The sequence below is a fragment of the Podarcis muralis genome, chromosome 8 (assembly GCF_964188315.1).
Source record: "Podarcis muralis chromosome 8, rPodMur119.hap1.1, whole genome shotgun sequence".
In the NCBI taxonomy this organism is placed as follows: domain Eukaryota; kingdom Metazoa; phylum Chordata; class Lepidosauria; order Squamata; family Lacertidae; genus Podarcis; species Podarcis muralis.
The window spans coordinates 1,661,294-1,674,737 of record NC_135662.1 but is presented as its reverse complement, the minus strand read 5'-3'; the positions used below and the strand labels follow the sequence as shown (position 1 = coordinate 1,674,737).

The window sequence follows — 13,444 nt, the reverse complement described above, 5'->3', positions numbered from 1 at the left end:
CCAAGGTCACCCGGGATTCGAACATGGGTCTCTCTGGTCCTAGTCCAACACTCTAACTACTGCACCAAGGGGGCTCTCTTATTTTGTCCTTTCCAGACCTGCATTTTTTGGGACTGTTGAGGGAGGCAGGAGAGGATATATTGTTTATTAATATCCTTCCTAACTTGTGCTAGCAAGTTCTATAACTTAGCGGAGTTTTAACATTTTCCTCCTCAAAAAAGTTTTTGATTTGAGTTTGTACTGAAAGGAAGCTGCACTTTAATGTTGTATTTTAATCTTGTTTTTTAAGTTGTATTTCAATCAATTGTTTTATATCTGGTGTTAGCCGCCCTGAGCCCGGTCTTGGCTGGGGAGGGCGGGGTATAAACAAAATTTATTATTATTATTATTATTATTATTATTATTATTATTATTATTATTATTTAAACGCAGAGCAGGTAGCTGGTTGCAGGCTTGTTTAAGCTTTTCAATATAGATTCCTGGTAAGATCCCTTATTTCCCTCTTAAAAGAATAAACATGCCACAATCTTATTTAGGATATATAGAAGTAGTTTACTCACATCATCATCAGTTCACAGATGGATCCCTGAAGGCAGACTTAGTTACAGATATATACATGTGAGTCTATCCTATATGGAGATAGTCTCTTTGTCCTCTGTTGGCAGGGCATCTCTAGCTAAAAAGCTGCTCAATGATGAGAGGAAGTCAAAAAGAGAGAGATATGGCTGCGTGCCTTGTGCTTTTGTTACCTGGACAGGTAAGGTCATGCCCACCTCAAGTCACATGGAAGCGGAAGTATGTCCCAGCCCAGGAGGAAACAGGAAGTTTTCATCTGGCTGGACCAAACATCCCCCTGCATGTACACTCTAGGAAAACAAATGCACAAGGCACGCAGCCATCTCTCTCTCCTTTCTCTTCTTCTCCATCTTCCTTTTGTCGTGGGAACTGCAAGTTAGGAAGGATGTTAATAGACAATATATCTTCTCCTGCCTCCCTGAACATTCCCACACTTTTCTTCCCAGGAGAACGAGGACCTCCGCACCAAAGTGCAGCAGCTGGAGGCCACCTTGCAGCAGAAGGTGGAAGAGCTGATGTCCCTGGAGGTGCAGATGGACCGGCTGCAGTGGCGCAAGGAGGAGGAGGTGCGCCACCTGGACGAACGCCTGCGAGGGCTCCAGCTCTCCCTGGAGGCGCAGAAGAGCCGCCCCCCTGAAGTGCAGGTGAGTGCTGCCCCTTTCTCTCTCAAGGACCCCTTTCCAGCTGCTAGAGTAATAATAATAATAATAATAATAATAATAATAATAATAATAATAATAATAATTTATTTATACCCTGCCCATCTGGCTGGGTTTCCCCAGCCACCCTGGACGGCTTCCAACAAAGTGTTAAAATACAGTGGTCTGTTAAACATTAAAAGCTTCCCTAAACAGGGCTGCCTTCAGATGTCTTCTAAAAGTCTGGTAGTTGTTTTTCTCTTTGATATCTGGTGGGAGGGTGTTCCACAGGGCGGGCGCCACCACTGAGAAGGCCCCTACCTGGTTCCCTGTAACTTGGCTTCTAACAGTGAGGGAACCGCCAGAAGGCCCTCGGCGCTGGACCTCAGCGTCAGGGGTTAATGATGGGGGTGGAGACACTCCTTCCTCCTGGGCTGTGTTCAGAAAGTGGTGGTGGGGGATGAGTGTTCAGATCCCTGGGCTCTCACTTGTGGGGGGCCTCAGGGTTCTGTCCTCTCCCCTATGCTTTTCAACATCCATCTGGTACGCAGGATGAAACCCTCCCTGCCCGCAGACTGTCTGGCCAGAGTGGTGCATGCTCTAGTTATCTCTTGCTTGGACTGCGCTCTACGTGGGGCTACCTTTGAAGGTGACCCGGAAACTACAACTAATCCAGAATGCGGCAGCTAGACTGGTGACTGGGAGTGGCCACCGAGACCACATAACACCAGTCTTGAAAGACCTACATTGGCTCCCAGGACCAGTGGCGTAGCGTGGGGGGTGCAGGGGGGGCCGGCCGCACCAGGCGCAACATCTGGGGTTAGGGCAAATCCACGGGTTAGGGGGCGCAAATTACTTGCCTTGCCCCGGGTGCTGACAACCCACGCTACGCCACTGCCCAGGACGTTTCCAAGCACAATTCAAAGTGTTGGTGCTGACCTTGAAAGCCCTAAACGGGGAGGATGGAAGTCAATGAGATTCTGGGGAATGTTGTAGGTTGAATATTTGATTGTAAAACTGTAATTTGAAAAACCATATAGGTAAATTTTAAAAAAAGATAATAATAAAACCTATATTTACATGGGAACCTACCGAGAGGATCCCTAAAAAGCAGCTGCACTGAAATGAATTATTGTGAAAACAAGAAATATTTAGGAGGAGGTGCCCATTTTCATCCTCGCTCAGGAGGCAAAAGTCCGTCCCTGGAGTAGCGATGAACATTGACAACCCCCAGTTACTTGCCTTTTGCCTGTCTGTTGTCCACATTCCCCCTCCTTGCAGAGGAAAGGGTCTTATCTCATCACAGACCCTGACTAGCTCCCCCCCTCCCACTGCAGTATATCACCAAGACGGTGGAGGTGGACTCCCCCCGTAGCCTCCAGGCTGTGGCAGAGGCCGAGGAACGGAACCGCGCCCTGATGGAGCAGCTGAACGCCCAGGCGGAGAGATGCCAGCAGCTGGCAGAGCAACTGCAGAGCTCTGAGGAGATGACAGCAAGGCTGAAGCACAAGGTAACGAGATGACGATATCCGAATACGACCATCCTATCTCCTCTCAGTCTCCTCTGTTCCAGGCTAAACATAGTCAACTCCTTCAACCGTTCCTCATCAGGCTTGGTTTTCAGACCCTTGGTCATCTTGGTTGCCCTCCTCTGCACACCTTCCAGCTTGTCAACATCCTTCTTAAATTGTGGAGCCCAGAATTGGATGCATGACTCCTGACCAAGGCAGAACAGAGCAGTACTATTATTTCCCTTGATCTGGACCAGGCATAGGCAAAGTTGGCCTTCCAGATATTTTTGGGACTACAACTCCCATCATCCCTAGCTAACAGGATCAGTGGTCAGGGATGATGGGACTTGTAGTCCCGAAAACATCATCCCTCGCTAAAAGGACTAGTGGTCAGGGATGATGGGAGTTGCAGTCCCAAAACAGCATCCCTAACAGGACCAGTGGTCAGGGATGATGGGAGTTGTAGTCCCAAAACAGCATCCCTAACAGGTCTAGTGGTCAGGGATGATGGGAGTTGTAGTCCCAAAACAGCATCCCTAACAGGACCAGTGGTCAGGGATGATGGGAGTTGTAGTCCCAAAACAGCATCCCTAACAGGACCAGTGGTCAGGGATGGTGGGAGTTGTAGTCCCAAAACAGCATCCCTAACAGGACCAGTGGTCAGGGATGGTGGGAGTTGTAGTCCCAAAACATCATCCCTCGCTAAAAGGACTAGTGGTCAGGGATGATGGGAGTTGTAGTCCCAAAGCAGCATCCCTAACAGGACCAGTGGTCAGGGATGATGGGACTTGTAGTCCCAAAACATCATCCCTCGCTAAAAGGACTAGTGGTCAGGGATGATGGGAGTTGTAGTCCCAAAGCAGCATCCCTAACAGGACCAGTGGTCAGGGATGATGGGAGTTGTAGTCCCAAAGCAGCATCCCTAACAGGACCAGTGGTCAGGGATGATGGGAGTTGTAGTCCCAAAGCAGCATCCCTAACAGGACCAGTGGTCAGGGATGATGGGAGTTGTAGTCCCAAAACAGCATCCCTAACAGGACCAGTGGTCAGGGATGATGGGAGTTGTAGTCCCAAAACAGCATCCCTAACAGGAACAGTGGTCAGGGATGATGGGAGTTGTAGTCCCAAAACAGCATCCCTAACAGGACCAGTGGTCAGGGATGATGGGAGTTGTAGTCCCAAAACAGCATCCCTAACAGGACCAGTGGTCAGGGATGATGGGAGTTGTAGTCCCGAGTTTGCCTATGCCTGATCTGGACACTAGACTTTTGTTGATGTAGCCTAGAATAACATTAGCTTTCCCCCTTGCTGCATCACCCTGTTGACTCATGTTCAGCTTGTGGTCCGCCAAGACCCATAGGTCCTTTTTACATGTGCTATTAGTAAGCCAGGGGTCCCCCATCCTATATTTGTGCATCTGGTTCTTCCTGCCTAAGTGCAGGACCTGACATTTGTCCCTACTGAAATTCATTTTGTTAGCTTGTGCCCAGTTCTCTAATCTTCTAAGGAAGGGTTCAGCAAACTTTTTCAGCAGGGGGCCGGTCCACTGTCCCTCAGACCTTGTGGGGGGCCGGACTATATTTTTTTGGGGGGGAAATAAACGAATTTCTATGTCCTACAAATAACCCAGGGGACGCGGGTTGCGCTGTGGGTTAAACCACAGAGCCTAGGACTTGCTGATCAGAAGGTCGGCGGTTTGAATCCCCACGACGGGGTGAGCTCCCGTTGCTCGGTCCCTGCTCCTGCCAACCTAGCAGTTCGGAAGCACGTCAAAGTGCAAGTAGATAAATAGGCACCGCTCCAGTGGGAAGGGAAATGGCGTTTCCGTGCGCTGCTCTGGTTCGCCAGAAGCGGCTTAGTCATGCTGGCCACATGACCCAGAAGCTGTATGCCGGATCCCTCGGCCAAGCGAATGAGCGCCGCAACCCCAGAGTCGTTCGCGACTGGACCTAATGGTCAGGGGTCCCTTTAACTTTACATTTACAAATTATCCAGAGATGCATTTTAAATAAAGTACACATTCTGCTCATGTAAAAACACCAGGCAGGCCCCATAAATAACCCAGAGGTGCATTTTGAATAAAAGCACATACCGGTATTCTGCTCGTGTAAAAACACTCTGATTCCCGGACCGTATGCAGGCTGGATTTAGAAGGCTATTGGGCCGGATCCGGCCCCCGGGCCTTAGTTTGCCTACCCATGTTCTAAGGCAGCCTTTCTCAACCTGTGGGTCCCCAGATGTTGTTGGACTACAACTCCCATCCCACCTAGCTAGCAAGGCCAGAGCTCAGGGATGATGGGAGTTGTAGTCCAACAACATCTGGGGACCCACAGGTGGAGAACCACTGTAAGCTCATCTTGAATTCCCATTTTGTCTTCTATGGCATTAGCTAACCCTACCTGGGGGGGGGGCGGTCTGTTCCAACGCTACAATTCTGTGACCCCTGAGCTGTGTGGTCCTTGCACCGTGTCCCCCGAACCCCCAGATTCTCAAGCGGGATCTCTCCCTGGCAGATCTCTGACTACGATTTTGAGATTGCCGGTCTGCGCCAGGAGCTGCTGGGCGAGATCAACCAATTGGAGGCGCAGAAGGAACAGGCGATCCGTGAAGCCTCTCAGTGCTCTGAGACACACCTGCAGCACCTGCGAGAACAGCTGGCAGGTAGCTGGGATGGGGAGTAAGGTATTGGCTGGGGGTGTGTGTGTGTCCCCAAAGTCATTTCAAACTATGGGCTGGGGCAAGAGATAGGGAACTGGGTAAGGATTATATTGATTTATTTATTCATTGGATTCCCATCCCACCCATTCCTCCAAGGAACTCTGGGAGGTATATTTTGTTCTCCCCTTCCTCATTTAATCCTCACAACAACCCTGTGAGGTAGACTGTGCTGAGAGAGTGTGATGGTCTGAGGTCACCCAGTGAATTTTTTTTTTTACCTAATTTTTATTGAGTTTTCCATATTTCATTTCATTTTCATTACACAAATCCATAACTTAAAGTATTGCTCAGAAAGAACATCGACCTCGTTCCCTCCCTCTTTCGGACTTCCACATATCTTTTACAAATTCATCGCATTTCTATAACCACTTTTTCACCTTTTGTCTTAATTGATTGATTGATTGATTGATTGATTTGTGTACTGCCCTTCATCCGTAGAATTCGGGGCGGTCCACAGCGTTCAAATTTCAAAACGAAAAACACAAAGCACACAACACAAATAAGAAAGGAAATAACCCCACTTTGATCTCTTTTATCTCGCAGGTCCTTTGTCCGATACTCTAACCACTGCGTGACGCTATCACTCACGCTACATCCAGGTTCTAGAGAAGAGAAGGGTTTGGGCACCGGAAATCCGGTTTTAATGCCTTTGCCCGGTGTGGCCTTCTCTCTTGGCCCGCCAGTCTACCTTACAGGGTTCTTGTGAGTTCAAAACACGACACGCTGCTCCGAGGAAGGGGAAGCTATGAACATGGCAAGCCAATGCTTCTCTTCCTTTCCCCTTCCAGGTGTCCGCCAGCGCCTGGACACCCTCCAGCCCCTCCTCAGGGGCATGAAATCCGACTATGGCAGCCTTCGTGGGCAGGTGCGCAGTTTTGCAGACTGCTACGAGGCAGCCCTCAATGAGGCTCGGCAGCAGGTGAGGCTCAGGGGCAAGGGTGGCAGCGGAGGCTCCAAGCAGGGGTTTTTGGGGGGTCTGGGCTGCCCCTCCTCTTTAGTCTACGTGACGACATGGGGCGGAGAGGGGCAGCAGGACCAGAAGCTGCTTGGGGCGATGGCTTGAGACTGACAGACCAGGTTGATCTTCTTTTCCACCGTGAAAAAAGCACACCAAGAACTCAGGCCAATGTAGGTTACAATAGTGGGAGTGACTTCTGCTCAATGATTGAAACTAAGACCCAGTGGCGTAGCGTGGGTTGTCAGCACCTGGGGCAAGGCAAGTAATTTGCGCCCCCTAACCCGGGGCAAGGCAAGTAATTTGCGCCCCCTAACCCCTAACCTGCCGCCGCTGCCAGCTTCTTCTTGCTGCTGCCTGGGCTGGGGTATTTACGGTAAGGTAGCCACGGCGGCGGCGACAAGTCCGTGTCAGGTGATCTGTGGCGAGTTGTCACTGGCGCTGCCGCCCAAACGATGCCGCTTGCCCGGAGGAGGAGGGCAGAGAGGCAAGGAAAATGCAACATGGCGGGGCTGTGAGGAGGGGCTGCCTGGTGCGCCCTCCGTCCCCGCGGCGAGCGCTGAGAGCCGCTGCCAGCTCGTCGGTTCCGGGCTCTGCTACAGCCTGCGCCCGAGGCTCTTCGGCGACTCCGGAGGTGGCGAGCGCGCCCCCCCCAGATGTTGCGCCCGGTGCGGCCAGCCCCCCCCTGCACCCCCCATGCTATGCCACTGCTAAGACCTCCACGTCGAATCTGACTATGGACTAACATGAACTTATCTCTACTCATAAACTCTTATCTCTAATTCTGTAACGAATTATTGTGTTCTGTCCCTCCCCAATGCTTTTTAATGTCTATATGAAGCCGTTGGGAGAGATCATCAGGGGGTTTGGGCTGGGTGTTCATCAGTATGCAGATGATACCCAGCTCTACCTCTCTTTCAAATCAGAACCAGTGAAGGCGGTGAAGGTCCTGTGTGAGTGCCTGGAGGCGGTTGGAGAATGGATGGCAGCTAACAGGTTGAGGTTGAATCCTGACAAGACAGAAGTACTGTTTTTGGGGGACAGGAGCTGTAATGAGAGAGGAAGGGAGGAGAAACCAAAGGCCAGGAACAACTCTGTCTTGCAGGCCCTGCGGAAAGATGTCAAGTCCTGCAGGGCCCTAGTCTCTTGGGACAGAGCGTTCCACCGAGTCAGGGCCAGTACTGAGAAGGCCCTGGCCTTAGTTGAGACCAATCTAATCACCTTGCGACTTGGGACCTCCAAAGTATTGTCATTTGTGGACCTTAAGGTCCTCTGTGGGGCAGACCAGGAGAGGTGGTTCTGTGTGTGTGTGTGTGTTTTTGTGTGTGTGTGTGTGTATTGTGTTGCTTTCCTTTAAAGACAAGTATATGGAGCCATTTGTGTTTATAATACTGTATAGGCAAAAAAAAAAAAAAAAAAAAAATACAGGCAAAATATATATTGGCAGTTTCATCCTCTCCTCAACCGCCTTCTGTCATCTAACTACAGTCTTTGAAACACTGACTCAACCCTTTTCTTTTACTGTGCACGCTGAGCCCTCCTTGCACCTTATCCGGAGTCATTTTCCACTTAGATTCCCTCTCAGCTGGTTCTTCCTGGTTTTGTGGCCAGGCGTGTGGCGCTGGCCTCGCTGGTACCGAAATCCCACCCTCTCTCTCCTCTCGCCCCCAGATGTGCTCAGCCATCGGCGAAGTCTCTCAGGCCAACCGTCTGCTGCAGGAGAGGTGCCAGCGGGAAGTCCAGTTGCGGAAGAAGTACCACGACCAGCTCCTGGAGCTGAAAGGTGCCGCAAGTGGGGAGGGCGCAGGGGGCGGGCAGGGGGGGGGGGAGGAACCAGCGTGCGGCGGCCGTGGGGAAAAGGCGAGGGACCATTAGGAAAGGACATAAGAAGGGCCGGCTGGATCAAGCCAATGGGCCACCTGGTTTAGCATCCTCTTGTCACCTGCAAGCAGGATTTGAGCATCAGAGCTCTCTCCCCTCTGCAGTTTGCAGCAACTGGTGTTCAGAAGCATCACATTCCCCTTTGAACAGCAGAAAACTAGTTGCAAACTCATGTGAGTTTCTAAAGACAATACCGTATTTTTCGCTCCATAAGACGCACTTTTTCCCCTTCTAAAAAGTAAGGGGAAATGTGTGTGCGTCTTATGGAGCGAATGCAGGTGGGAGGCTCTGCTCAGCGCTCCCTTTAAAGAGCACGCAGAGCGTGTGTGCGGCTCTTGGGGGCTTTTCACCGAGGAGGGAGAAGGGCAGCCCGTCACTCCCTTCTTCCACCTCGCGGAAAAGCCCCCAAGAGCCGCACACACGCTAGGCGCGGCTCTTTAAAGAGTGTGCGGCTCTTGCTGGCTTTTCCGGGAGGTGGGGGAAGGGACAGAGGGCAGCCCATCAGTCCCTTCCCCCACCTACCAGAAAATCCCGCAAGCGCCGCACACACGCTCCACGCGGCTCGTGAAAGGGAGCGCTGAGCAGAGCCTGGGATGCATACAGGCTCTGCTCAGTGCTCCCTTTAAAGAATATTTTTTTTCTTGCATTCCCCCTCTAAAAACTAGGTGCGTCTTATGGTCAGGTGCATCTTATGGAGCGCAAAATACGGTACACAATTCAATCTGGCTCGTCCAAATTGAAATGTGTTCTAATATTTTCCATCACTGCCACTGTGGCAGGGAGTTCCACAGTTCCACTCTGTGCTTCCTGAAGAAACGCTTCCTTTTCTGTGCCCTGAATCTTCCAACATTCAGCACCACAGGAAGCCCCCTCCATCTGCTTTCTCCTTGCCATGGATAATTTTATAAACGGCCGTTGAAGAATCTCAGCTAAAGCATCCCAGACAGATGGACTCCCGACCTCTGCTTAAGAACTAGCAGGGAAGAGGAGCCCACTCATGTCCGTGGAGGTCCGTTCCACCGAGATCTCTGAGGTGCCGAAATCCCAAGGGAGCAGAAAAGACTATTTATCTATGCCATCACAGCTGGTCAGAAGTGAATGGCCCAGAAATGGAAAGAAGACAAAGTCCCGACCAGAGAAGAATGGCAGATCAAGCTGATGGATTATGCTGAAACGGCAAAAATGACCAGAAGAATCAGAAACCTGGTAGACCAAAATTTTAATAAGGAATGGGGGAAATTTATAATTTATCTTAAAAACCATTGCAAACAGCTAAAATCACTTGTAGGGTTGGCATAACATTTGTAGTTTAATTGTGAATTTTGGCTATAATGGAGATGTAAAAGATTTTGGATTATTATAAAAGATGCAGGAGGAAATGGTTAGCGAAAGGACCCACAAAGGGGAGGAGAAAAATTCAGGAGATTTTTGGGAATCTTGTTTTTATGTTGGTTGTTGGATAATTGACTATAAAACTGAAAAACTAATTTATTTATTATTTTGAAAAAGAGCAAAGCTACTGAGCAATTTAACAGTTAAAAAATAATAATAGACAAGATCTCTGAATATGGATCCAGTGGATCCCTGGCAGCTGTTCTCGCCCTCTCCAATCACTCGGTCAACTCTGGCTGCACGCTTCACCCCTGAGGCAGCCGCAATTGAGCTGTGGGTCAATGGCGAATGGATTGGGCCGGGAACGGATTGTACTGTGAAAGGACTTTTGAACTGCAGCTACTGCCATCACCATCGCCATAGTTTGGTGGGAAAGACGCATGCAGATGAATGGGTGATGTCGATGGTAAAGGGACCCCTGACCATTAGGTCCAGTCATGGCCGACTCTGGGGTTGCGGCACTCATCTCGCTTTATTGGCCGAGGGAGCCGGCGTACAGCTTCCGGGTCATGTGGCCAGCATGACTAAGCCGCTTCTGGCGAACCAGAGCAGCGCACGGAAACGCCGTTTACCTTCCCACCTATTTATCTACTTGCACTTTGACACGCTTTCAAACTGCTAGGTTGGCAGGAGCAGGGACCGAGCAACGGGAGCTCACCCCGTGGCAGGGATTCGAACCGCCGACCTTCTGATCAGCAAGCCCTAGGCTCAAAGTACCACCCGCTTCCCTACTTCTGTGGGTAAAAGGTAAAGAGACCCCTGACCATTAGGTCCAGTCGTGACCGACTCTGGGGTTGTGGCACTCATCTCGCTTTATTGGCCGAGGGAGCCGGCGTACAGCTTCCGGGTCATGTGGCCAGCATGACGAACCAGAGCAGCGCACGGAAATGCCATTTACCTTCCTGCTGGAGTGGTACCTATTTATCTACTTGCACTAGTGTGCTTTCAAACTGCTAGGTTGGCAGGAGCAGGGACTGAGCAACGGGAGCTCACCCCATTGTGGGTATTCGCACCGCCAACCTTCTGATCGGCAAGTCCTAGGCTGTGTGGTTTAACCCACAGCGCCACCCGCGTCCCTGGTGTCAATGGTGCTGTTCCCTAAGCATTCCCGCCTTTCCCCGCAGGAAACATCCGGGTTCTGTGCCGCCTGAAGCCGCTGAGCAAGGAAGAACAGCAGGGAGGGGAAGTGGAGACCCCGGTGGCTGCGGACCCGGCAGACGATGGCTGCGTCACGGCCTCCTACAAAGGCAAGGAGCGCACCTTTAAGCTGGACAAGGTCTTCTTGCCGCAGGCCACCCAGGAGGAGGTGAGGACCCCCTGCCCTCGGAGCATGTCTCTGTCCGATGCTCCGTGCGCCTCTCCCTCCTCAAAACGAGGAGAATCTCAGCATCCCACCGGTCCGGAAAGCGGCACATGGAGACCGGGCGCTTGGCACGGTGGGTGGGTGAGGATTTGGGGCCTTCGCAGTTGAGCATGGTGAGGAGGTGCTGAGTGGCAGCCAGAAGAGGGGGGCTCTGTTGGAATCCCAGAAGTGCCCGGTTGGAAGGGACCTCAGGGGGTCATCTAGTCCAACCCCCTGTGATGCAGGAATCAAAGCTGAAGGATTCCCCGGCAAGTGGCCATCTGACCTCTGACAAAGGGGAGCCACTGTCTTTTGAGGTCACCTGTCCCACTGCCAAACAGCATTTGGAATACTCTGCCCGGTTCTGGTTGCCTTGCCTCGAAATGGATGTTGAAAAGGTTCAGAAAAGCGCAACCAATACAGTCATACCTCGAGTTGAATGTGCTTCGGGTTGAGCGCGTTCGAGTTGTGCTCCGCGGCAACCCGGAAGTAACGGAGCGTGTTACTTCTGGGTTTTGCCACTCCCTCATGCGCAGATGCTCAAAATGACGTTGTGTGCATTGCGTGGAAGCGGCAAAATGCGACCCGCGCCGGCGCAGGCGCATCTTGCGTTCCGTTCGGGATGTGAACGGGGCTCTGGAACGGATCCCGTTTGCATCCTGAGGTACCACTGTACTTGCTTGGTTATTTTACTTATTTCTCGTATGCTTAGAAATCACCCCAGAATTGGCCTTACTAAACATCTTCCAAGACAACAATGCCCATTTACACCACAAAGAACTCATAACCCACCTACTTTCAGCAGCCAGAAACATCATAACCAGACACTGGAGAGACCTGTCAGGAGTAAGCATGGACCAATGGTACCAAATAGTGTGGGAAACAGCTTACAGTGGTGCCTCGCAAGACGAAATTAATTCGTTCCGCGAGTTTTGTCGTCTTGCGATTTTTTTCGTCTTGCGAAGCACGGTGTCGGGAAAGTTTTGGAAAAGCTTCAAAAATACCAAAGTCTTCAAAAACCTCAAAAAAGGCTACCACACCACGTCCTATGAGTTGCTCCTCGAAGTCAAGTCACAACTGTATTAACGGTGTTAAGAAAAAGGAAACAAACTTGCAAGACGTTTCTGTCTTGCGAAGCAAGCCCATAGGGAAAATCGTCTTGCGAAGCAGCTCAAAAAACAAAAAACCCTTTCGTCTTGCGAGTTTTTTGTCTTGCGAGGCATTCATCTTGCGAGGTACCACTGTACTATAAAAATTAACCAATAAACTGAAACTGACACGGGGACAAACAGAAGAAGACGCCTTCACCCCGGTCTGGCTCCCCTTTATCACACACACAGCCCAACAAGACAATGACAATAATCCACCAACAGCATACAAATCAAAATGGCTAACCTGATCCAAAACACCCTCCCACCCCACTCACACACGAAAACAAAGACCACCACAGCCAGCCACAAACGGACAACGACACCCTTGGCCAACCCCAACCTCTCTCACCACCAAAGGAAGACAAGCGAACAGCAGAGAACCTGCACAAGCAACACTGACACCAAACCCCACATATATTAAGTAAAATACCGTAGAAACATCGCCACCCGACCCCCCCATCTCTCCCCCACCTCTTTCCCCCTTTTCTTCCTAATGTCTCAACAAATCAAACTGATGTGTAAAAATGTTACATGGGGAAAAAATACGAGAGAGAGACATTGCAAAAACTTTTGTAAATCAAGAAAATCTTTAATAAAATAAAGAAAGAAAGAAAACGAAAAGGGCAACCAAACTGATGAGGCGGGTGGTGGGTGGGAACGACTCCCCTGTGCAGCATGTGGGATTTTTCAGCTTGAATTTTATAAAATTCTGTGCGGCATGGGGAATGTAGACAGAGGGCGGTTTCCCTCCCTTCCTCTCTCATTACACACCAGAACGTGAGGAGAACCAGGGGGAAGCTCCTGCCTCCTGTCAATAGGCAGGGAGTTCCGAAGGTTGGGTGGACTGAGTCCTTATAAAGGAGAAATGGGAATTACAGTATTTTTTGCTCTATAAGACCATAAGACGCACCTAGTTTTTGGAGGAGGAAAACAAGAAAAAAAATTATGAATCCCAGAAGCCAGAACAGCAAGAGGGATCGCTGCACAGCGAAAGCAGCGATCCCTCTTGCTGTTCTGGCTTCTGGGATAGCTGCACAGCCTGCATTCGCTCCGTAAGACGCACACACATTTCCCCTTACTTTTTAGGAGGGGAAAAATGAGTGTTATAGAGCAAAAAATACCGTAAGTGGTACGGCACCAGGTTGAGCTGGGAGCACCTTTGCATCACCAGGATGCCGCTTCTGGAACAGGACATTGTGTTTGTGTGCATGGGAATCGTCGTCAGGGTCAGAGGGGATGCTTTTTCTCCTGGGCTCCAGGCGCCCTGTTGGTTTGGCGCA

General features: G+C 50.6%; 1 protein-coding gene across 1 annotated transcript in view; it reads left to right on the top strand.

Annotated features, from left to right (window-relative positions):
• The window catches only part of KIFC2 (kinesin family member C2), a 40,954-nt gene that overhangs the window by 19,145 nt on the left and 8,365 nt on the right, over positions 1–13,444 (top strand). The window contains exons 8-13 of the mRNA XM_028735977.2: positions 1,023–1,220; positions 2,552–2,725; positions 5,239–5,386; positions 6,232–6,362; positions 8,070–8,181; positions 10,796–10,977. Of these exons, the coding sequence (XP_028591810.2) occupies positions 1,023–1,220; positions 2,552–2,725; positions 5,239–5,386; positions 6,232–6,362; positions 8,070–8,181; positions 10,796–10,977 (945 nt within the window). The remainder of the gene's footprint in view (positions 1–1,022; positions 1,221–2,551; positions 2,726–5,238; positions 5,387–6,231; positions 6,363–8,069; positions 8,182–10,795; positions 10,978–13,444) is intronic.